Here is a 24,981-nt window from a genome sequence, read left to right on the forward strand (position 1 = left end):
TTAGGAGTATGATGAGTGTCAGACAAACCATTTTTGGATCCATCGCTGAGAATTATTCCTGGGGAAAGCAATTTCATTTGAAAGGGGCAAGTGAGTTGGTGTTATTTTATGGTGTGCACATATTTGCATGTCCTTTAATTACATGAATCCTTGGTAGGTCCATAAATGAATCGCCATTACCACGCACCGAGTTGCAGAGAAAATTACTTCTCATAGTGTTCACTCTAGCACCCTGCATCTGTCACAACCTGCGCAGCTCCTCTTTCCTGCCTGCGATGTTGCGCTCTGCTCTGGTGCTTCTAGCACACTCTGGTCTGTAGTTCAGCAGTTTCTTGCATCAGCTGAGTGCTAGAAGCACCAGAGCAGGGAGCAACCACTTGACAACCGCTCGCTGCACAACAGTTGAAAAACGATGTGGCATACTGTTGATTTGTATGTTGAGCCTTTATTATACAACAGAAAGCAATGGAACAAATCTTGTATTCCAACCAGCCACTACCCTTTATTTCTGCAAATGACTGTGTCTCAAGGGATCCGTTGTGTAAACAGAACAGTCATTGAATTGTCCTTGCAGCCAAACAGTAATTCTTCTGCATTACCTGCTGGTCAGAGTTTGGAGGAAAAACAACACTTGTTTCCTATCTGACTTAGATGACCAGCGGGTTTTTTGCTACTACCAGCTAGAAGTGCCAGCAATACTGAGAATTGTAGTTCAGTAACAGAATTTCTGCTTGTACTCCATGGAGTAATTATAAAACTCCTCTCTGGGGGCGATTCAGTTTTCACCCGCTGCCAACACTGGGCGCCCAACGGAGCAATTCAATTGATGCTCCGTTCAGGTGCAAATAGCCGCTAGAGCACACATTTCTGTATGCACCCTCCTCAGGTGGTGAACAGAAATGTGCGATGAGTTCGTGGTTTGGGTTGGCTAACCAGGATTTTGGATGGCTTTAGCTGTTTTATGAGACTAAAGTCGATCTTTTTTGGTGCGACAAGGCATGGGCTCCCAAGACAATTGAATATCGCACCCCGATCTTTCACTTTAGACGGGGGATTGGGCACGATAAAACAATTGAATCCCCCCCCCCTCTCTGTGTCTATGGGAGGTATTTATCAAAGCTTTGAGAGGAATCAAATTGTGAGAAGAAGTACTAACCAACTTCTAACTCACATTTTACAGGCTGTGTTTGAAAAATTACAGGTGCTGATTGGTTAGTGCTTTATATCTCTCAATTTTATCTCTCTCCAAGCTTTCATAAATACCCCCCTGTGTCTTTGAGAGCTCCTTGTTGTCATTGATGGAAATATCTCTCATCATTGGAAGTTAATTTGGGTGAGCGTTGCAATACTTATAAATAATGCAGTGGGGATTGTATTTCTCTGCTATATCAGCATACCCAGATCATTTTCTGGACACGTGATGGAAATGGCTATTTTGTTTCTGTGCTTGGTTTCAAGAGGTGACGTTCTTGTGGAATAGTGATTATTGCACTTTATTATGGCAAAGAGCTTATTCGCGTAGTAATTTTCATGGTTTTTTGTTTTATTAAAATCTTTATTTAGAAAGCTCACAGAAAAAAAACATAAAAATAAAATAATTGGCGATAAGCATATGACAGACTCAATAGAGAGGGTGTTGGGGGGGGGGGGGGGGAAACAGGACTACTAAGGGAAGCAAGGTACCATAGAGAATACCAGATGCTGGACAGGAAGCATTGAAAGGAGGAAAAAATGTGCCGCTTGGAGAACAGCAGAGGAAAGTAGTTAATTAGGGGGGTTTGTCACAGAGGGGGCAGATTGGGGGGAGCAGACTTGTATGAGAGCCACGGAGCCCAAACCTGAGAAAACATATGGCCTCTATCATGAAGGTAGTAGGTAATATTTTCCATTTCCGCTATATGCCGGATTTGTGACTTTAGGGCAGAGAGGGTTGACGGAAGAGGGTTTTTCCAGTTACCAGCAATCAAACTTCTAGCAGCAACTAAAATGTGGGATAAGCATTTAACAGAGCGGTTACTAAGATCAGGAGCGGGGGTAACTTAAAAGGTAGGTCCATGGGTCTTTCGGAATTGGGGTCCCAAAGACAGTGGGCCTGATTCAGACCCGCTCGCGAGGTCGATGGTGGCCCAGTGCGCATGCGCACGACGGAGCCGGCTCTGTCGTGCGCATGCGCGAGACCCGTATAGCGACGAGCAAACCGTCGCTCCGAGTCTCGTACCAAAGGGGGCGTGCTGTCGATGTTGAGTGATAGCATGCCCCCTTTGGTGGGCGGACTGGGGCAGTGGCTGCCCAAACGGAAGCGTTCCCATGTGAACGCCTCCGTTTGGGGTCGACCCCACTGACATCACGAGTGATGTCAGTTGGAGAGATTTCGGCTCTGTGAGAGCCAAAATCTCTCTGGGGCTTGCGGCAACGAGACCCTACCACAAGGGTCTCGTCGCAAGCCCGATGGTCTTGACCATCGCGACCGTCTTCCTGGCCGCTCGCTATAGCTGTGGGTGGTCACCCACAGCTATTCGAGCGGCCAGGAGGCCCCCTCTAAAAAACAAGAAGGCCGGCCCTGATTCAGAGCGAGCGCTCTGTCAGAGCGTCCGGCTCTGAATCAGGGCCTGTGTTCAGAAGAGCATGAACAGAGGTCCAGAAAGGTTCAAGGGTTGGGCAGGTCCACCAGATATGGGCGTGGGTACCTCGAAGGCCACATTTTCTCCAACAGGGGGGTGAAAAAGAGGGGAACATATGGGAGAGCCGTGTTGGGGTATAGTACCAGCGGTAATATAATTTGTAAGAAGTTTCTTTAAGGCAAGTAGAGAGAGAGGTTTTAGCAATTGCCAGTCTCGTGTCGTCCCAAGTCTATTCGTCAGGTGGAGGGCAAAGATCTATCTCCCAGGAGGATTCATGGGAATTATTAGTAGGCAGAACAGCATCGATGAGAATGCTGTATATTTGAGAGATCATCCCTTTAGACATGGAGCAATGTTTACAGAGAGTTGTTCAAAAGGAGTGAGGTCGCGGAGAAGTGGGGCCTGTGGTAAGGAGCCTAAAACGTGTCGTATTTGGAAATATTCAAAGGGATTTAGGGATTGGACATTGCAGTTGTAGGTCTGAGAGAGAAAGCCAGAGCCCCTGAGAGCTAAAATCAGTAGGAAATTTAAGGGACGCTGTTATCCACAACTTCGTGTGGGCTGTATGCAAACCTGGGGGGAAATTGGGATTACACCATATGGGGGTAAGAGGAGATATAGGGGTGGTAATAGCAAATTTTAGTATAAAACTCATATGCGTAAAAGGAAGTGTTGGAAGAAGGTTAGAGGGAGGAGGACGGTGTTTCTTTTGTAGGCCCCATAAGGAGGTTAGGACTGGGGAATTGATATAGCTGAATTCAATATCAAGCCAGGAGGACATTCCATGTGGGGAGTAGGAGGAAACCATTTGAGAAAAGTGTAAAGCCAGATAGAGCTTAAATTCCGGGAGATCTCTACCTCCCATGGAAATAGGTTTTTTAAGGATGGTCGAAGATAGCCGAGGGGGTTTGCCATGCCAAAGAAAATGGTTGATAGATTTCAGAAGATTTTGAAGGAGGGTACAGGGAACTACCACTGGGAGGATCTGTAAAAGGTAGATACATTTAGGGTCCTGCCCAGCCACAGGAGTATAAGCCGTTTCCAGGAAATCCGATCCGCTTGTAGTTTCGTAAAAAGCTGTGGAAAATTCTCCTGATATTCTCCGGGATGTCAGGAAGATCCCAAGGTATTTGATTTTTCTATGTTGCCATTTAAAGCTGGAGGAGGATTTAAGGGACTCAGTGTCTTGGTGGGGGATATGGAGGAGCATGGCCTCAGATTTAGAAAAATGTATTTTATATCCGGAGAGCACATCATAGCGGTCTAATAATTGTAAAGGTTGAGTAAAGATATCCGGGGTTGAGTGAGGATAAGTAAAATGTCGTCGGCAAAAAGGGCGATTTTGGAAGATGTATTCCCAACCTGCACTCCATGAATGCTCGGGTTCAGTCTGACGAGGGAGGCCAGAGGTTCTATCACCAGGGCGAAGATCAAAGGGGACAAAGGGCAGTCCTGCCTAGTGCCATTTGAGATAAGGAAGCGGTTGGAAGGGACGCCGTTGATGGAGACAGTAGCAAAGGGAGTAGAATAGAGGGCCATGACACCAGTCAGGAAGTCTCCCGATATCCCAAATAAACATAGGGTTTGGGACATAAAGGTCCAGGAGATCCTATCAAATGCTTTTTCAGCATTGAGAGAAAGGAGAACAGCCGGGGATCTCCTAGAATTTATGGTATGGATTAAATCTGTGGTCCTACCGGTATCATCCCGAGCTTGACGTCCCGGCACAAAGCCAACCTGATCATAGTGGACCAAGGAGGGAAGGACCTGGTTAAGTTTGTTGGCTAAAATTTCGGAATCTATTTTAACATCTATGTTGAGAAGGGAGATAGGCCTATAACTAGCACAATTGTGCGGGTCCTTACCCTCCTTAGGCACCAGGACGATTCTGTTCTCTAGCATATCTGTAGGGAAGGAGTCCCCCTGTAGATATGCATTAAAAAGGGAGTGCAGGTGGAGAACCAGATGCCCCATACATTTTTTTTATAGTATGCAGCTTTAAAGCCGCCAGGTCCAGGGAACTTTTCCGGACTTTTGCTGTTTAATGGAAATTATGATTTCCTCCTACGAGAACTCCTCACTCAAACCCCTGATCGCCTAATGGGACAACTGAGGAAGATTGGCAGAGGAAGAAACTCTTGAATTGCCATCTCCAGTAGGTGGAACAGAAGCAGGGGGTGAGGCAGACTGCAGGTTGTACAAGTTACTGTAGAAGCTCTGGAATTCAGAACGAATAGTTGCTGGGTCGTGAAGAAGGCGATTTTTGGAATTTTTAATCATGAGGATTTTTTTATGGGTTCGTGCCGCACGGAGCCTAGATGCCAAAATCTTATCAGTCTTATGTAGCTTTTCAGTAAAGGTTTGGCATAACCATTTTAGACGTTTAGCCGTGTGTTGGGGAAAAAAGGGAGAGCAAGAGAATGCAGAACAGTGAGAAGCTCTTGTTGAAGGGAAGGGCTAGGGAACTGTGTTGTGACTCCAGTTGCTGGAGCCACATGGAAAGGGAGTTGGGACCTCATCCAGAGCCGCTCGCTCTGAATGAGGGCGGCCGCTTTTCTTTTGAAAGGCGGCCTCCTGGCCGCTCGCTAAGCTGTGGGTTACCACCCACAGCTTTAGCGAGTGACTAGGTGATGGTTGCGATGGTCGAGACCATCGCGACCATCGGGGCTTGCGACGAGACCCTTGCGGTAGGGTCTCGTCTACCGCAAGCCCCATGCAGTTTCCTGCTCTAACAGAGCAGGAAGCTCCCTACTGACATCACTGGTGATGTCAGTAGGGCCGCCTACAAACGGCAGGCATTCCTACAGCTCCCTACTGACATCACTGGTGATGTCAGTAGGGCCGCCTACAAACGGCAGGCGTTTATCTGGCCACCCCCCCACAACGCCTACAAAATGGGGCGAGCTGTCGATCAACATCGACAGCCGCCCCTTTTGTAGCGAGCCCCGGAGGGCGAGAATTTCTCTCTCGCTCCGGGGCTTGCGCACGTGCCATATGCACGCGGCGCATGCGCAGTGCCCCACCATCGACCCACTTGTGAGCGGGTCTGAATGAGGCCCTTGGGATGAGTTAGAAAGTCTTTTTTAGTTTTGAGGCTATACTAATCAGATGTCCCCATAGAAAGCTTTATGGGCCAACCGGGAGAGCATTTAATTGAAATTAATCTGTAAGAAGGGTATTGACACTGGTGATCGTATCGCGAGAATGAAGAATAGTATCATTTAAACGCCATGTCATTGGACGAGGACGTTCAGTGATACAGGAGAGGTCAGCTGAAACAGGAGCATGATCAGACCATATCAAAGGATGGACTCGGACATCCACAAGTCGTAGGGCTATTTCGTGGCTGAGCAGGATCATGTCTATAAGGGAATAAGAGTTGTGCACAGAGGAGAAGGAGGTGTAGTCCTGAGTAAGGGGCTCTCGAACCTGCCAGCAATCATAGAGAAGCTGGGACTTCATGAGATCAAGCAGTGATTTGTAATTACGGAGATCCACCCTGTTGGAGTCAGTGGCCCCCGAGCTAGATCTATCCAGTGAGGGGTTCAAAACTGCATTAAAATCACCAGGTACAATAAGGGAGCCCTGCCGTTTACTAGAGAGATAGGTATCTAGTCTAGTGGAAAATGCAGGCTGGGCTTGGTTAAGGGCATATACGTTGACAATAGTACAGAGAGTATTGTTAAGAGTGCCCACAAGGATAAGGAAGCGGCCCTACTTATCTTCATAAGAGTCGATCATATCAAAAGTGAGGTGGCGGGCAAAGAGGATTGCAAAGCCTCATTTTTTTCTGCCTACAGTCGCAGACTTGGTAGGTAGTGTGATAGGTTTTAGAGCAAAGTTCTGGATGGATATTTCGCAAAAAGTGGGTTTCTTGGAGAAATACAAAGTCTTCTTTGTATAAATTAAGGGTGGCAAAGAGTTTGTTTTTGGGGGCTGTTGAAGGAGAGTACCTTAAGACCCATGAGTGATGGTCAAGAGGAAAGCTAGAAAAGAAAACAATTGAAGATGGAAAGGTAAGCAAAAGTAGCATGTCATCAGGCATACAGAAAGGATAGGATTGTTCTGTTTGAAAAGGAAGGGAAACCGGTGAGGTTGGCCGAAGAGTGCAAGGCCATGGGTGCTGACAAAGGGGAGGATAACTATGCACTAAGAAAGCACATGGGTCAACAAATGGCTACAAAACCCTGAACGGGTGCGGCAAAGGTGGGCCGCATATACATAGCGTTGTCATACGGAAAAAGAAGGGCCCTCCCACAAGTCCTCAATATAGCAAAAGTACGAGAAGAAAAAACTGGTGGAGTATAGGGAAAGAAACAAAAAAGGAGACCATAAAAAATAGGAGAAGGCATAGGTGAGCCAAAGTTGTGTAAATATGGAAAACAAAATAAGGAGGGGAACATATACATAGGAAAGGGAAATGCAATAGAAACATAAAAAATAATAAACCAGGAATCGCAATAAATCGAAGGATAAATCATCCCAAACAAGACCTAGCTACAAACTAATAGACAGGATCTGCACACACATGGGTATATACACACAAACAGTTCAACATAGTCTCAATAAGGCCATAATGAACGAACAGCTAGGATATGCACATCTATAGATAAACATTCTAACCATTATAACTAAGATTCACCAAAGTATAATTACATAAACCTCTGTAGATACAGTAAAGATATACTAAATAAGTTCCAAAAACAAATAGTGAGGTTATGGTATAGCGTAGTCATAATGGGGCGTGTCCTCACAAGTGGAGGGGCCCCACCATAAAACAATAAAAGCAATGCAACAGTAAACCTTTTAGAGGGTCTCAGGGGTTGGAGTGGAAGATGCAGGAACAGTAGACCATTCAGTTGGAGGGGGCATCAGTCGTCTGTCGAGACCTTTGGGGAAGGGGGGGCGGAGGATGTGGGGACAAAGGTGTTTGCAAGCATCGAAAGACCTTAAAAACATTTGTGCAAATATTTAATTACTGTCAAACTGGATACTTGGATATTACACTTCCAATGCTGGAACGTGTTGGTAATTTAACAAAGTAAAATAGCACCTTGTGTGGCGTTAGTTTCTTAACCTGAAAACGACGGAAAAGATGCTTAGTATCGTCTGTGATTTTGGGTGACCACATACAGTATTTACTAAGCATCGGTTTTGACAGTGTTTTTTAAAACTGCGGTCGATCCTGACCAGTTTGTAAATCTGCAGCCGTTTTCAAGCATTGCACAGATCCCTTAGATCACATCCATTGGCACTGTGGTCCTAGCCCTACTGCTATTCCCCTGATGTGTTGGGTGTGGGGGGTTAATGATGTAGCACCCTGCACCTGTCACACTTGTGCAGTTCCTCTTTCCTGCCTGGTGTGTCGCTCTCTGCTCTGGTGCTTCCAGCACACTGGTCTGTACCTCAGAAGTTTGTTGTATCAGCAGAGTGTGCTAGAAGCACCAGTGCATAGAGCGACACTCCAGGCAGGATAGAGGAACTGCACAGGTGTGACAGGTGCAGGGTGTTAGAATGAACACTAGAATATTCTTTACACAGGTGTTTGCCTGCCCTGGTAAATGTGACTGACCCGCTGGCACCTGTAGTGCCCATGTAAAGGAAATTGTACATGATAGACAGTACACACAGTGAATTCGGTGACTCGCAAACTGTATATGAAACCAGTCCAAATTATAATTTTATCATCCCTTGGGAAAGGTCCATGCAGGGGTCCTGGTGCACACCCCTCATAACCGTCTCTGAACTGTTTCTATTGGAAGTCCATCGCAAATAACATGCCCATAGCAGACCGTTTTTTGTTTGTTTGTTTGCGTGTGTTTGTTTGCGTGTGTTTGTTTGCGTGTGTTTGTTTGTTTTGTTTGAGGTGTGAATGATACAAAGGGACAGCAAAATAGGACTTGCATGTATAATACATTAAAAAATGGATAGAAATACACCCAGGATCCGAGTATCACAGTTCTTATTAAAGCTATTTTCTATAAATGTATTGCTTTGTGCTAAATCAACAATGATGTCTTAAGCAGATTAATTGCATCCACATAATAAATAATGCCGTCTAATTACTGACTTGTTTTTATGTAGTGTATTACCTTGTAGTCAAGAAGGAATGACAGTCAGGGTATAAAAGACCTGTGAATATACTAGGCTCTGCTGCTCCCTATCTTACCCACGGCATAGGGTGAGGTAGTGAGAGACCCATATTGCACAGCAACCCTTGGAAACAACAGTCAATATCACATTCCTGTTGCAGGCGTTCGTTTCTGCTTTCCGCTGTCTTGCAGTTAGGGCATAGGACAGCGGATGAGAGAACCAATGGGCTGAAGACTGGTGATGATAGGAGCGGATAGGTAAGTTACCACACAATTCAAAGAGATTGTTATCGTTCTTTAAGTACAATCATCAAATATTATGTGGATTCCACGGGTATCCTAAAAGAAATGACTCAATCGCACCAAATTGTACCATATAGTACAGAGAGAACGAAAGTCAGGGTGTATAGATACCTGTTACAATACTAAACTCTCCAGCTTCCCATGGCATCGGGTGGGGAGTGAGATTAGTGTGTCGCAGTAACCCTTAGAAACTACAGTCCATATCAAATCCCTATTACAGGTATTCGTTTCTACTGTCCGATGTCCTACCCTTCCGGGCATAGGGCTGTGGACGGGAGATGAGAGATTGTTTTTGGGACATCTCGCATGCAGTAGGAAGTGTTAATAAGGGTATCCTGAGATCAGCAAAGCCTAATGTTACTTTAAACCAGCTCCTTAGACAGCAGGTACTTTGGGGATAAGCAGTTTGCTGAGGTTTTATTTTTCTTTAGAATTTCCTGTATATTTGAGGAAGTCATATGGTAATTGTTTTACTGCTTAACCCACATAGATAATGTAATTTTGTGTAGCAAATACAAAGGATAAACGCAGTAGCTTCCCTTCGACTGACGAGTTATATGTATAATTACTATATTTATATATTTGTGTACTAGTGTTAGAGGTTTATGGGTGGAAATACAACTTGCTGTATTTTATCTTCTTACTATATAAAGGTCTGATGTGGCTCTGTAAAGTGGCTATCTGAGACGAGTGTACTTCTGTATCATCTTGTTGCTTTGGGGTAACTGTCTTTGTGAAGACCTATCCTTTGAACAATTATGGTGCATACACACGATCAGATTTTTCCTTCAGATATGAACGATAACGATTTAAAAATCGTTCAGTCGTTCATATCTGAAGGAAAATCGTTCATATCTGACATGCCTGAACGATGGACGATCAACGATGCGCGTTCCCGATGGTCAGATAACGATATCTGACATCTGATGGGTTTGCAGTCAGACTTGGACGATTCCATTCATTTTAATGCAGTCAAAAATCGTTCAATCGTTCAAATCGTTCAAAACTTTGTTAAAATCGTTCAAATCGTTCAGATCGTTTAATCGTTCAATCGTTCATCTGACAAATCTGACAAGTCTGACAAATCTGACCGTGTGTACGCTCCATAAGGGGGGAATTTAATTGTTTACTCACGCCCGCAATTCCCGTCTAAAGTGATAGGCCATATTCAGTTGTTTGTGCCGCTGAGTTCAGGTGCCGTTGGCGCCCATTAGTCGTCGCGCCCACAAAGCGGCTAAACACCTGCAAACTACTGGGCATACTGTTTGGGTGACCAAAAGCCCGAGTTTGGGTGGATTTCTGCTCTCCGCCTCAGTAGGGTGTGAGCAGAATTAATGGTCGCCCGAGATACTCATGCTCAGCGGCACAAACAATTTTATATAGTCATTTACTTTGGATGGGAGCTGCAGATGCGAGTAAGCAATTGAATTCTCCCCTCAACATCTACATGCTTTAGGACGCTTGTATCCTGTGACCACAAGAATAACGCAAGATGCATTTCTGTTCTCCGGCTGTACTCTGTTGAGCCCTGTGTCTCCAAGATCAAGCCCTCGCCCAACTACTCAGTACAGTCTGGTCCTGGCAGTGTGAGGTCATCCGGTCACAAGACCTTTATGAGTAGTGGTTCCAGGACTGGTACGAGGGCTTCCTGCATGCTGAAGAGCTGTCTCTTGCATGCCGCACTGCTGACTTTCAACCTAATTGTTCTAATCTATTTGGAATATGTTTATCATTTCTGACTCTTCAAGCTTCTGTAAGTAGGTGGCCTACATTAGAACACAATCACAGCAATACAATTTTTTAGATCTATAGATATAGATCAAAACATTCTATAAATGTAGTAGCTTTTTTGTTTTCAACTATTCACTGCAATCTGCTCTGCTTTTAGCTTGTAAACTGAAGGCAGTAGGATCTGGAGCATATACAGTGCAAAAACACGCAAGATATATCTGCAAAACTCATTTACGTTCAACTGGCCCCTATTTACTACAGCCATGTGATTGTGTCCTGCATTTTTGTTGGTGTACAGGCTTGTCTGTACTCTTCTGTTTTGCGTTGTATGCTATACTGGGCACAGACTGTGTATAATATATTTGGATTTTGGGTTATTTACGTCTTCATTTTTCAATCACTAATTTGATTGTCATTATGAGGCGTTACCAGCCAATTTAGGTAATTTCACCCCGGATAATTTCTGCATCGCTTGCAAATTTTTAATCCGCAAAATGTTGGCTCAAATTGTTTTGACTAAATTTGTTGAGACCCTCACTTGTTGGCCTATGGGCCTCATTCAGAGATGTACGCAAACCTGATAGTCTGCGTACATCTCTTCTGGTGGGGAGCATGCGCAGGGCCTGTTATGCGCATGTCCGGAACAGGACCTGCATTGGCTGACTCAATGACTCCTGAGCCGCAGCCTGACTGACAGGCTGCCGCCATTTGGGTGGGGGTGGTGCCTGCCTCGTTTCCGGGAAGTTCCGAGGTCAGGGGCTGCGTCTTCTGATTCAGTCTTCCTGGCCTCAGTTACGGAGCTGTGAGGGCGAATCTGAGTAGCCTCAGGGTTACTCAGATGGCTATTGGGCTCACAGATGATAAAGTGCTGCGTCTTAGGTCTTATTCTCCTCAGACGCCTCCTGCTACATTAGCATATTTTCACTTTGCCGCTGCGCCCAAAGATGGAGCAGCGATGTGAACTGCGTTTTTCTCTGAAACTTGCCCTATGTTAGAGCCTTGAAAATCTCAAGAGTGTCTAGGAGACTGAGTAAATGTGGTGTGCATGCGGGTTAGATACTGCAGTATAACCACCACTTTCCAATAAAAAATAAATAAAATCTTGGCGCATACATTGGGCGGAATTCAATTGTTTCCATCCCCCATTGCGCCCGACGGAGCTATTCAATTGTTGCTTCTGTCGGGCGCGATCAGCTGCCAGCACTCCACTTCAGCTCTCAGCCCCAGAGGGGTGCAAGCTGAAATCGGCGAAAAGTGACCTGTTTGGGTGCCCAAACGGCACTTTTCGCAATCGCGCCCAGCACTTTGGTCGGGGGCTAGCCGATTTACGCGGCTAAACCCTACCACTTTGGGCACGATCAGCGCGAAAAGCTGGAACAATTGAATTGCGGCACGCGATCTCCCGTCAGTTTAGACGGGAGATACGGGCTGCGAAAACAATTGAATTCCGCCCATTGTGTCTAGGAGCACTTTGTATAGATGTTTCCTGTCCTTCCAGTAATTTATATAAAGGGTAATTAATAATTTATATAAAGGGAACACATCAGGTTAAAGTAATCTGCTGTGACACTGTGATCACTTGTTATAAAATGTTGGTTTATATTACACACTCTCTATTTTTGACTTTTAGCTGAACAAAATGATGAACTTAGCTGATCAGCTTGCCTTTTAAAAGCAAAATGGTTCTACTCTTCATATTAAGTACAGGGACACACTAGTATTTTGTACTTGCTTTGCTTAGTTCCCAAGCAGAACGTGTTTGTTGTAAAACACCAACAATAAGCCCATAAGCCAGTGTTTGATACCTAGGTTTTCAGCCTACTGCAAATTGTTTACGTGATTAAGAAAAGAAGAAATATTGGTTCTGTATCTTGAGGGCCTCTGATTTTCCAAGTTGCACTAACACTGGCTTGTGATTGGCCCTCCTGGTAACACCACCCTCTTGCCTCGTCACAGTTTGCGATGGTGTTGGGTATATTTGTTTAGAACTTTGTGATTGGTGACGTGGCCACTTAATACCATGTGTAATGCAGGGCTGGCCGATGCACTAGGTAACACCATCCTTTTTACCTCTCTTTTGTCCATTAGATGCTGTGTGATAGGCCTGCGCTGTCTGTCAGCACTAGATCTATGCAATGTGTCACCACAGCGACAGGCTGGGACCACATGCTTTGTCTGCAGTGCTGGCTACTACAGGTCTTTGTTCAGCTTCAGGTTTTCTGTTTGCTGCTGTAAAAACCTTGTGTTGATGTTGAATCCACAATTTTCTGCACAGCCCTTTGTGTTTCTTTTTGTCAGGTAAAGGTGGTTTACCCTCTGACCAGGCCTGGTTTCCTAGTTTTGCATTCTTTTGGTTTCACTAGGATTCCTGTTTAATTTCTCTCACTACCTGAGAAAATTAATTTGCTAACGAGCTGAAATGGGTAGTTTTTTTTTTTTTTTAATTTATGTCCCTTAGCTAAGAAAAACAGGCACAAATCCCCAAAAATATATTTCGCAATTTATTGCCATGGTTATTGCTTCTTATTCGGAGCAGTCCCAGATAATTTCCCTGAAATGCATTTATCTAACTCTATCATCTATTATGGGTGGTTCTATCAATAACTGCAGTATTTGATACATGTCATGGACCCATTTCTTCCAGCCTAAATGGCAATCTCTAGTGACATTGGTGGAATGTCCTGTGACCTTGCAAGAGCACATTGGTCCAGTACTCTTGTAAATAGTTACTAGTCAATCAATAGGCTGGATATTGCAGCTACCCTTAATGTATGTCAGAGTAGTCTTCATTCTAGCACCCTGCACCAGTCACAACCCATCCAATTCCTCTTTCCTGCCTGGGGTGTCGCTCTGCTGCTTCTAGCACACTCAGCTGATGCAACAAACTGCTGAGATTCAGCACCAGAGCAGAGAGCTACACCCCAGGCAGGAAAGAGGAACTACATAGGTTGTAACAGGTTCAGGGTGCTAGAATGAACATTGTCAGTGACAGGTACACCTAAATGCTAGTTATGCCTGTGTTTTGAAGCACATTTGAAGTGTATTATATTTATTAGGCCCTAACATACCCTGCTAAAAGTATTACTATTATTATTAATTTACTTATTTTTCAAATGTTCATCTTTACCCAGGGGTAGGCAACGTATAGGCACTTCCGCTGTTGGTGTACTACACATCCATGTGACAGGGTATGCTGGGATGTGTAGTTCCACAGCAGTTGGAGTGCCACACGTTGCCCACCCCTGATCTGCCTAACCATTTGTCTAGCTGGCAAAGACCTATGAGCTGCATTGCTGAATCATTGTTCTGTTAACACATTTATACACCGGAACAGTTGTTCATGTTTCCTGCTAGCAACTGTTAGAATGGAAGCAGCACAACAAAATACTCCACAGTTTGGTCATCAGCAATTTCCAGCAACTTATCTTCGCTGTTGTACAGAGCTGACCAGGCTGTCCATACTACAATCTGATATAAAAGCCCTTGTGAGCGATGGCTTTCTGTCACGCTGTTGCGCATAAAGCTATTAAAGGTATTGGTGTGACAACACAAAGACTAGGCTGTAACCAGCATTGCTTTTCCCCAGTACACAAGTTGAAAGGCGCAGCTGCATGGCCACAGCATAGATGGGACTACGGAGCCTTCTCTTTTAGTGCAGAAGAAATGATGTGAAGTGTAAGTGCTGAGCCTGGCTCTGTCCAGTCAACGCACAGAAGGTGGGCATTTTACAGCCTGCCAAGTGCTCATGACTGGATGGAATTCTTCAGATGTGGTTGTTGGCACCTAAGAACAATTATGTTCTTACTGTGACCTGCAATAACCTACAGTTTTTAAACATTAAACACACGTTGTATTAAAAAAACACATACTTTAACTATGTAAAAAAAAAACATGTGTAAGGTGTTATATTGAAATAGTTTTGATCCATTTATAGTATAGCGTGTATTATTTTCTGGCAGCTTTACATCTTTATTGTTACATTGATTTGAGAGTTTATGATCTAACCTCACTTTTAGTCTGAATGTGAGAGTCCTGCCTGTGCGCAGGAAAGCAGCAGTCATTGTAAATGAAGAGGCCCTCAGCTCCCATCTGAAGTGACAATTGATCCCCCGCCCCCCCCTCCCCCGCCCCTCCTCCGCCAAGTTTTATTTCCCTTTCTGGTGTTAGTGTGGTTGTTGGTCACTGCTGCAACTTCTGCTAATTTAGGATTTAGGGGAGAGATCTTCCACCTGCCGAGACATTTTTATTATATATATATATATATATATATATATTTTTTTTTGCTATCCCCTTTTATAATTGAAGACCACATATGGCTGTTAAGTAGAAGGTTTCCTGAACCTATGGTGTGTTGTCCAGTATTGTATTACGTGGAGGTTATCACGGCTTGATTGATTTGTCAAAATAATAGTCTGCTGATCACTGCGATGAGTTTTAAGAAAAATGGGTTGTCAATGGAATCTGTTGAAACCATGGTCAGTCTGGTGTGTGTTATTACTACCATCATCCTACTAGCCCGCTGCAATACAGCGTATTTTAGACGACGATACTCTAATCTTGTGGGAACCTGTACACTTGTGCTTGTGTGAGGGAAGGTCTTCAAGTAACAGATGGAGTGCCATGATGTGAGTGTAGGCATGAAGGCAAGCTGTAATCTACTCAAAAGGAAAACATCACCAAAGGGTCCTTCAGCGCTATATCAGATGAAACTGTTTGAATCAGGATAACCTTCAGTATGGTACTCAGAATGTAAAAATTCCACTTGTGTTCCAATATCTTGTTAATACCAAATTTGGTGGTCTACGTTTTATGGTAGACAAATGAGCATTAGGTGGAGAGGGTCAATAACCCAACGTACCGAAAAGGACCTTGATGGTGTTTCCTCTTCAGGTGTCTCAATTTCCCCAGTGCTCCTGCATAGCCATAAGCTGCATACACACACAACGATTGAGTTAATGAACGGTTTTAGTAAACTATTTTCTACCTTGAAAAAATGAACTAAAATCGTTTACTAAAGTTGTTCATTTACTATGTTCATTTAAATGTAATGAATGATTTTTATGAACTACAAACGATTTTTGCATATTAACTTAATGAAAAATCGTTGAGTTGACAAGTCTGACTGAACTACAAACGTGAACGCGCATGAACAATAATCGTTCATCGTTTGACTGAGAAAGTGAACGATTTTTTCAAACTATTATCGTTTAACGATAATCGTTCAAAAAATCGTTGTGTGTGTATGCACCTTTAGGAATAAATGGAGAAATCTCCAATAGTGTAAAACTGTATTTTACCACCAAATATGGTATTAACAAGATATTGGAACCCTCAAGTGGTAGTTTTAGATTCAGAGCACTATACTGAAGGTTATCCTGATTCAAACCATGTAATCTAATATAGCGCTGAAGGACCCTTTGGTGATACTTTCCTTTTGATTGATTGTCTGGAAGTGTGGGGTGACACTGTCATACTGGGGGGTCGCATTAGCTGCTTCTATATGCGCACATTTTATTTTATTGTAAGCTTGTAAGCTGTAATCTACTGCCTGAAATATGGGTAGTAGAGGGAACGGAGTTCCCACCCATTCCAATAGCAAATAGTAGTGATGAAAAGTTCTGTATTAAATCGTCCTGCAGAAATTTGACCATCAGGTGATCAGAATGGTCACAGCAGCACAGATTATGTAAGGTGATTAGTTTGCTGATAGGCTGCAGTTATGTGTGTGATTAAGCAAGTGAAGGCAAGTTGGGCAGCCCCGTTTTTTAGGGTAAAGGAATAGTGTCATCCAGCAGCACATAGTTGTAGTGTAAGTGTAAGCAAGTAATCCATGGCGATGCAGGGATAATGTCAAATCAGCTCAACTCTAGGGTCAATGAAATTTTTTTTTTTTTAGACATAGTAATTAATGTGCATCTAATGTGGCAATTTGTTTTGGGGCACTTATTATCGCACATGTCACGCCTAAACAGACCAGGTTTGGCTGCGTAAAACTGCTAAGCATATCTAAAGTCCTGTATAGCGCGCCAAAACCGTAGTTTGGGTGCCCAAGCCACGGACTTATTGCACATTTGTGCGCGCCACCTCAGAAGGCACCAAGCAGAAATGCAGGCGCTGGCAGCTATTGCGCCCGAACAGAGCAACGATTGAATTGGTCAGTTGGGTGGCCATCACTGACAGCCGCCGGCGCAAACAATTGAATTCGCCCACATGAAACCCTTCTCTTACATCTGTCAGTATGCCTCCCTAACTTTCCTTTAAAATGAAAACATGGAAGACCAAATTTATTTTTCTTTTGTATTTGTGACTTCATGAATGGGGTAAATATTTAATGGACTGGAAAAGTTATAAGGAACAGGTTTTTTATTTTTCCCTCCTTTTTTAATGTTGAGTACACTGTCATTAGAATGCAGCTTTAATATCTTGAGATAAAAAGAATTTGAAGTATGTGGGCATAAACTTCAGACAGTCATGTTCTCAACAGATAATAAGCAAATCTTAGAGACACAGCATAGTTTAGTATATCACTCTAAAAAGTGGGTTTCTTTCGTTTTCTTCAATCTGTTTGTATAATAAACCACTCTGATAGGCTAAAGCTGTGTACACACCTGGTCGACACATCTGCCGACCCAGGGATCTGCAGACCGAGCTGCCGTTTGGTAAGACAATACGCACTTACCAATTTGCCTGTTCGATGTGTCTGCGCTGACATCACAACAGTACGGCTAATTAAATTTGCCCGCCCTGTTGAGATGTCTGTCACCAGCGGTCCCTGCACCAAGTGTACCACTGGTCGGCGGGTCGCCCGTACACACAGCCAGATGTACCGATGTATTGGCATCGGCTATGCTGCAGTACTCCCGCCGTTGCACTATACGATAATTAATTTGAAGGAGAGCTTATGTAACGCCATACTGCCAGCTCCCTAGCAATTCGGTCTGCACTATATCCCCTCCTTTACCGTAGCTCTCACATATTTGACGGAAACTGCCCAGCATAGGTCCCATGATATAGTAAAGGTGCAAAACAAAAGTAAATCAATTTGTGAAATTGTACAGTAATATTTCCCAGTTAATCATGCAAGGGAAGGAAATAGGTTCTGCATTTCTTTCCGTTTTCGCCTTATTTTGGCAGCTACGGTATGGTTTTGTTTTGAGCAGTACAATTGCTGTTTTGATAGAACTAGTCACTATGTTAAGTGAGTAATTTAAAGTTACATCTTGCAATATCTATGGATTGTCACTGAACCGGTTACAAATTCATGGGGATTCTTTGCACATCTAGCAGCCTGTTGTCTCGGATAATATTTGATGCTTTGCGGTTGATAAGACATCTGCCAATTTTCCACTGCTTGGTTTAAACAATTAAGCTTGCCAAGCTGCTGTTACACATTGCTCCTCTTGTGAGCCTGGCGGAGTGTAACCTGAAATCGCACTGTAATTGCAGACAGACTTGCTCATTGCTTTCAGCCATGACCGGCTATACTGCTAGGTTCTACTTTCCATAGCACCTAATGATGTATAAAAAAGGCAGAGGGGAAAAATACACAAGAGAATAAAGACTGCAGGTTTATATTGACCGTGACTAGTAAAGAAACTAGCTGTGTGGCTTATTCCATTGTATTTTCAGTTTCATGTTTGCAAACTGGGCCTCATTCAGAGAGTTAGGAGCAAATATAAATATAAAAATTAAAGAGCAAATTTGCTCCTGGACCTTAATGCAAGTGGCGCAAATGCAATTTATTTGCATGTAGTGAATAAATACTGGACAGCTTTGCATTACTCTGAAATGTACACACACATTTTAAACTCTAAGGCCCATATTCAATTTGAAGCAAAAAGTCAGAGGTCGGACTTTTCGCCATCGCCATTTTTGCAGAGGATAAAGTATCGGGCACATGCCCGCTTACCCCCGTATTCGATTAGGAATCAGCTAAAACGGGACCCGGCGGAAAGGTAGGTATCAAAGTCCAGTCACTTTTGGGGAAATCAGCCTGTCACCCCCCAAAAGATGGTCTGACATTGGGGATCGCTATGGGTACCCCCGAATTGGCCTGCTAAAGATAATTGGGGTTTTAAAACAGCCACGGCAGGTACATAAATGCGTCTTTGAAGAAGTGGTGAAGAACGGCATTTAGCTTTTTTTTTTTTTTTTAAATTGAATTAATTTTTTTTTTAATTTGGGGTACATGAAAATGGGTGCAATCATATTTTTAAGTCCCTAAAGTGATTTTTTAAAAATTCTTTAAAAATCCACCTGCCGCAACCACCCGCATTCTAGAAAACGCCTGCCGCATACTTGGGGACCCCTCCTGAGTCAATTTCGCTAGTTTTTTAGTTTGTCCCCCACCTTTTTTTTTTTTCGTCCCCAAAACGAAACCCCTTTCTTTTTATGGGTGTCCTATGCTAATTTTTCCCAAATTTTTGACACTGATTACTTTAAGAGGACATTCCAAAGGCTGCAGGCTACTTTTTTTTTTTTTTTAAATCTGCACCACCAAATCTGTACTTTTTTTCACCACCTATGCAGTGGTGACCACTTATCCCTGTTGTTTGCAAAGACATTTCGCACCTGCGAAAAGTCTTTAAAATTTAATATGGGAATAGTGAAAATTACGTCATTGCCGATAACTAACTTTTCGCTCCAAATTGAATATGGGGAGAAGTGAAAATAGACTTTTCGCTCCAAATTGAATATGGCTCTAAGGGGTATATCTACTAAAGTGTGGGTTTTTAGAAGTGGAGATGTTGCCCATGGCAACCAGATTCTAGCTATTCTAGAAGGTGCTAGATAAATAATATGTAGAATCTGGTTGCTATGGGCAACATCTCCACTTTTAAAAAACGCACTTTAGTATACCCCTAAATCTCTCGGCATAGCTTAGATCCCCACCACTACTACAGTGTAACATGGTTTCCAAGGTGAAAATTGCTCCTTTTTTTTCCTTATTTATTTACTTTTAAACATGAATCCGGCCCTGTATGTTGAATAACCACCAACATTCCAGGGATTCTGTCCATTGTATCTTGAGCAATGACCATTAAAAGGAAAGTTTGCTTCAAATTTTATTACGATTGATAATTACTTACGTGAATATGTACTCTGTTTGCCCATTATATTTGCCAAATGTAGCAAAACCATACAGCTGTGGCCACCTCTTTTATATTGTGAAATGAAGTCCAAACTACATTGTACTTTTGTTTTAGCAATTGTTGCTTTTTGCAGAAGGAAAAGGGATGCCGGATAGCACAAAATACATGGTGATGGGATTGAAACATTCTATAGCTCTATTGTTGCTGTTTTATAGTACATGCTAAGCATTTTACAAATACATCTTTACTGCCCAGCTCTACTCAGAATCTGTATAAAACCATTATACAAGAAGCTGCATTTCTGCTTTTAGCTGCTTTGAAGGACCGTTCTTGTAACTGGTTTTGTGTGCACAAACTCCGACTCCCTAAAAACTAATGACCTTTCTTTATCTTTTTCTTTTGTAGGTTACTTTCCCTTCCATAGTTAAGACTGTACAGTATGGAACCTGAAATTATTCGAATGTATTCTTCATCCCCACCTCCTCTCGACAGTGTTGCAGACGATGACGAAGATGATGAATTCGGAGAGTTTGGTGGATTTGCTGAAGTCAACAACTCGGGAATTACTTTTGCTGACTTTGACACAGGCAGTTATCCCAAATCTCGGGAGGACTTCATCCCCTCAAACCACTTTTTACCGATACATGATTACTCTGATAATGTAAATAACTTCACTAGCCTTACCTCTATTAAAGCCAATGAGAATATTTCTGATATCGGTAGCTCTAAGAAAGGACATTGTTCTGTGTTTGAGACGAACATCACTCATTTTAATGATGCTGCACTTGATAATAAAGGGACCTCAGGAGAGAACACACAATATTTAAATTCGGAAACCCATCATAGTTGTGTTGACAATGCGGATTTAATAAGTAGGAGCCAGGATGGAATAGGTAGCACTTGTAATGGGGAGAAGATACATAGTTTGGAATATCTAACTAATGGGTTTGCCGTGATAGATTCTGACAGCCCTCAGGGATTGCAAGATTTGGACAGTATGGGACATTCAAAGGGATTTAAGTCCATCAGTTCTCACAGTACAGATTTAAGCATAGACTTTTCGCCACCAAGCACTGGTGATGACTTTGCCGACTTTGCTACGTTTGCAAGGAAAGATTCTGTACACTTGGATGACGCAGACCAGCTAGCACCCAAGGTTTTGCCTGAAGGACAGGCTCAAAGTGTTCAATTTATCACTGGATTAAGTAGATTTGAAGAAGGCAGCAACTCTTCTACGGAAGTACTTAAAGACCCAGTCCCTCAAGCTGTAGAAGAAACTAATGATGTCCCTTCGGAAAGTGATACACTATCAATTGACAGTGTTCCTCCTCTTGAAACCATCGCACCTACATTAGAAACCAATATATCTGATAGTATGCAATCAGTGGATACCAAAATAATTCCTGAATTCACACAAAGTCGAACAGAGGACGTGTTACAGTCGGTTGATGAAATTAGTTGTCCTGCACCTGAAAAGTCACTGGAAATATCGGAAGGTGTTCAGAAGGTAGAACTCTATTCACAACGTGGACATACCAACAGTTTAAATGTTTCTCCTGATCAGCCACAGTATGATGATACAGTTGGAGATTTAGATGCTGCTAGTGAAAAGACACCTGAAATTCTGACAGTCCCCAGCAAGTCAGATAAGATGCACTTCCATGGACCATTAGAACTGGATTCAAATGTAAATAATTTTGGTAATTTTGAGGATACAAACAGCAATGCCTTTCAGGAGGAGCAGGCAGAAACTTCAGAAAGGCTGACGTTTCACGATGGGACTGACAAACGTTCTCAACTGAGGCCTTGCGGAGAACCTTCCTTGGCCAAAACTGAGTGCAACATTGTGCAAGACTCGGATGATTTTGCTGACTTCAGTACGGCAAGCAATATCGAGCAGCCCCCAGAATGGAATGCTTTTGAAGAGGATGAGGGAGAAAGTCCTTCCTGGGCTGCCTTTGGAGAACAGAAGACAGACTCCACTGCAGAGTCTGACTGGCAGTCATTTAGGACAGATATTCCCTCGAACACTGATATCAAGGTTATAAACACACAAAGTGTTGAGTTGCCTGCGTCTCACGAATCTGGATCTACGTTAATTTGTGAAGATTCAACTTTTGCCTTTCAGGTAATGGATAGAAGTTTATATTCACACTCTTGGGGATTATTAATATTCTTTGTTTATAGGGCAACACCCAATTCTGCAGTGCTGTACAATGTGTGAAGAACATAAATTAATAATTATATAAGGAATAATAGAAAAAGACTGGGGGCATCCAACTGTAAGACTGCGAAAAACTATGAGATAATTAAAGAGTGGATGAGATTGATGCTATTAGGGATGAGGAAAGGTCTAATGCTAATGTTTGGAAAGTGAAATCTGTAAATGGCACAGGTATTGAATGTTGGGATTGAAAGAGAGGCAGGAGCCAAGGATGACGTCCAGGGTGCAAAATTGAAGGGACTATAGCGTGGCGTTGTCATCGGTGTGAGTGTGGTGGGCGGACTCTGGAGGGGAGGCAAAGAAATGAGTTCCGTTCTGGATACGTTGACTTTGAGAAAGTAATAGTGCATCTTTGAGGAGTTGACATAGAGACTGCTGGACATGCGAGAGTTTAGAGTAGGGGGAAGAGATGTAAATTTGGGTGTTAGCGTGACTTAGGTTTATCAAAGGAAGGCCATTGTGGGTCCCCAGTTGTGAATTCAGAGGTAAAATCGGAACAAACAGTTTGAAAGGTAAAAAGTACACCAGAAAGGGTCATATTACAAGTGGCGTTAACTATGCGCTGGAGGAGAGTGGGGCTTCTAGTGTTGAAATCCGCATATACATCTGAAAGGATGAGCAAAGAGGTGACCGTAGGACTTGGCAGACAGTCTGAGAGGAGAGGATGCTAGTAAAGTGATTATAGACCATTTGGAAGCAAAGGGGTGAAGAGTGATTGGGTGGTAATTGGAAAGCGAGGTAGGGTCAAAAGTGTTTTATTGAGGATGGTTGAGACGAGCATGTTTGACGGCAGAGGGGAAAATGCCGGTGGAAAGTGACAAGTTGAGGCATGTCAAAGGAAAGATCTGATGGTGCAGTACAGGAAAGGATAAAATAAATGATGGTGCAATGTGAGATTGAGATGAAAGGAGAATTTGATGGGGTCAGTTAGCCAGGTATGAAGGGAGTATTTCAGGGTCAGTGAGTGAAAGAATAAACAGCATTTCCGATTTGATGCGGTGAGTGATGGGAATATCCTAGGATAGTGAGGGAATGGATAATTTCAGCGTCTGATGATGCCTTGAGGGAAGGAAGAGAAAGATTGTCCAGTGGTACATAGGATAAGAATAAAGGGACTATTTAATGGAGCAGATAGGTAGCTATAAAACCTGGAGGATGGCAATCAAAGGAATATCTAATCAGGTAGTAAGGGAAGGGATAATGGAGATATGTTATAGTGAAGTTTTGAGAAAATCCATATTTGAGGGGTCTGTGTGAAAAGTGAGAAAATGGAATATCTAAAAGGAGACACTGGTACAGAGTACAAATATATTGCGGCCCATGTCCTGAAATGGAAGAAAATTTGCAGTCAACAGAAAGTTCCACCATTATAATTTACCCTAGGGGATACATTATTCCATATAATACATGAACAGTCATTTGGACAATTAAAACAGATCTGATTTATTATGGATGCTTATTGTTTGTGTTTTACTATGTATTGTGGGTTTGTTTTTATACAGTAGTGTTGTGGGGCAAGTTTTTTTTTTTTTTTTTTGCAGCTCATTTATGGTGGTCAGGGTTGGAGAAGGGCCTGGTGCAGGTGCTATTTTTTATCCTTGTTAGCCACCCTTGGGTGTATTTCTGGTAGTGTAGTGTCTGGCAAGTAATGTAGAGTAGTCAGCTCTGCTCTGACACATTTGCTACTAACCTGTATTTATAGTAAATGGATGGCTGGTGGCAATGTTATCACTTTGTGAAATCACCAGTCAACAAACCAGAAAAATATTTGACATCGTTTATATAGTCGCACTCTTATCATAAATGGAATATTCAATGATGCAGTGAGAGAAATAATGAAAAGAATAGCAGAACAAAAGATGAGCGAAACAAAAAAGGCTTCTTAGAGTATAGTATGGACCAGATGCCAATTTCAGAGTATAAAGGGAAAACCACTTCCTTTACTTGTCCTTAAATGTATGTGATATGTATTGTATTTAGCCGCGTCCTCCAGAATTTTGTTTATGTTGGGTGGCACTATGAGGTAGCTGGAATGGGGGGGGGGGGAAACCGAACCCAACCAGCATCCCAGTGTGAACTCCCAGCATCTCACTTAGGGGTATATTTACTAAAGTGAGAGTTTTAGAAGTGGAGATGTTGCGCATAGCTACCAATCAGATTCTACTTAACATTTAACTAGCACCTTTTAGAACAGGGGTGACCAGACTCTGTCCTCAAGATCTACCAACAGTTCACATTTTCCAGGTCACCCAGCAGGTGCACATGTGTAGTCATTACTCACTGACACATTTTGATAGATCCACAGGTGGAGCTAATTATTTCACTTGTGATTCTGTGAGGAGATCTGGAAAACGTGAACTGTTGGTAGATCTCGAGGATCGAGTTTGGCCACCCCTGTTCTAGAAGTTAATAGCTAGAATCTGATTGGTTGCTATGGACAACATCTCCACTTCTAAAAACTCTCACTTTAGTAAATATACCCCTTACTGTTTGGCGGACTCCGGGTTGGAGAGAGGGAGGCTGTGAAGCTGCAATGCTAGTCTCCAGTGGAAGGGGTGGCGGGGATCCTCCTTCCGGTGGGGGCGTCTCCGAGCAGTGAGCTACACGGACCCGGCTAAAAAGTTGCGCTACACTGATGATTCTATATGAAAGATCAGTGCAGCGCGACTTTCAGCCGCGTCGCAGTGACGGGCGGCTAACTAATTTTGCCGCGTAGGTTGGCTGAGAAATATAGCTTAGGGAGAACACTCATTTTAATATATTTATGTACTGTAATTGAAGTAAGGCATATTTTGTTTGCTTTTTGTGCAAAATGTAACCCCATAAAAACATTTACCTCTGCGTTCAGAGGTAAGAATACAGCATACACTACAATATCTGTTCCATTGACCATATCATTCTTTAGGCAGTTGTGGTTT

General features: G+C 43.0%; 1 protein-coding gene across 2 annotated transcripts in view; it reads left to right on the plus strand.

Moving 5' to 3' along the window:
• AFTPH (aftiphilin) overlaps nucleotides 1–24,981 on the plus strand; it is a 74,485-nt gene that overhangs the window by 7,777 nt on the left and 41,727 nt on the right. For both annotated transcript variants that reach the window (XM_088477231.1, XM_088477232.1), the window contains exon 2: nucleotides 20,245–21,967. In XM_088477231.1, coding sequence (XP_088333357.1) covers nucleotides 20,279–21,967 — 1,689 coding nt within the window. In that variant the 5' untranslated portion in view covers nucleotides 20,245–20,278. The remainder of the gene's footprint in view (nucleotides 1–20,244; nucleotides 21,968–24,981) is intronic.

Source organism: Taudactylus pleione, unplaced genomic scaffold (genome assembly GCF_031769625.1).
Source record: "Taudactylus pleione unplaced genomic scaffold, aTauple2 ptg000201l, whole genome shotgun sequence".
NCBI classification, from domain to species: Eukaryota; Metazoa; Chordata; class Amphibia; order Anura; family Myobatrachidae; genus Taudactylus; species Taudactylus pleione.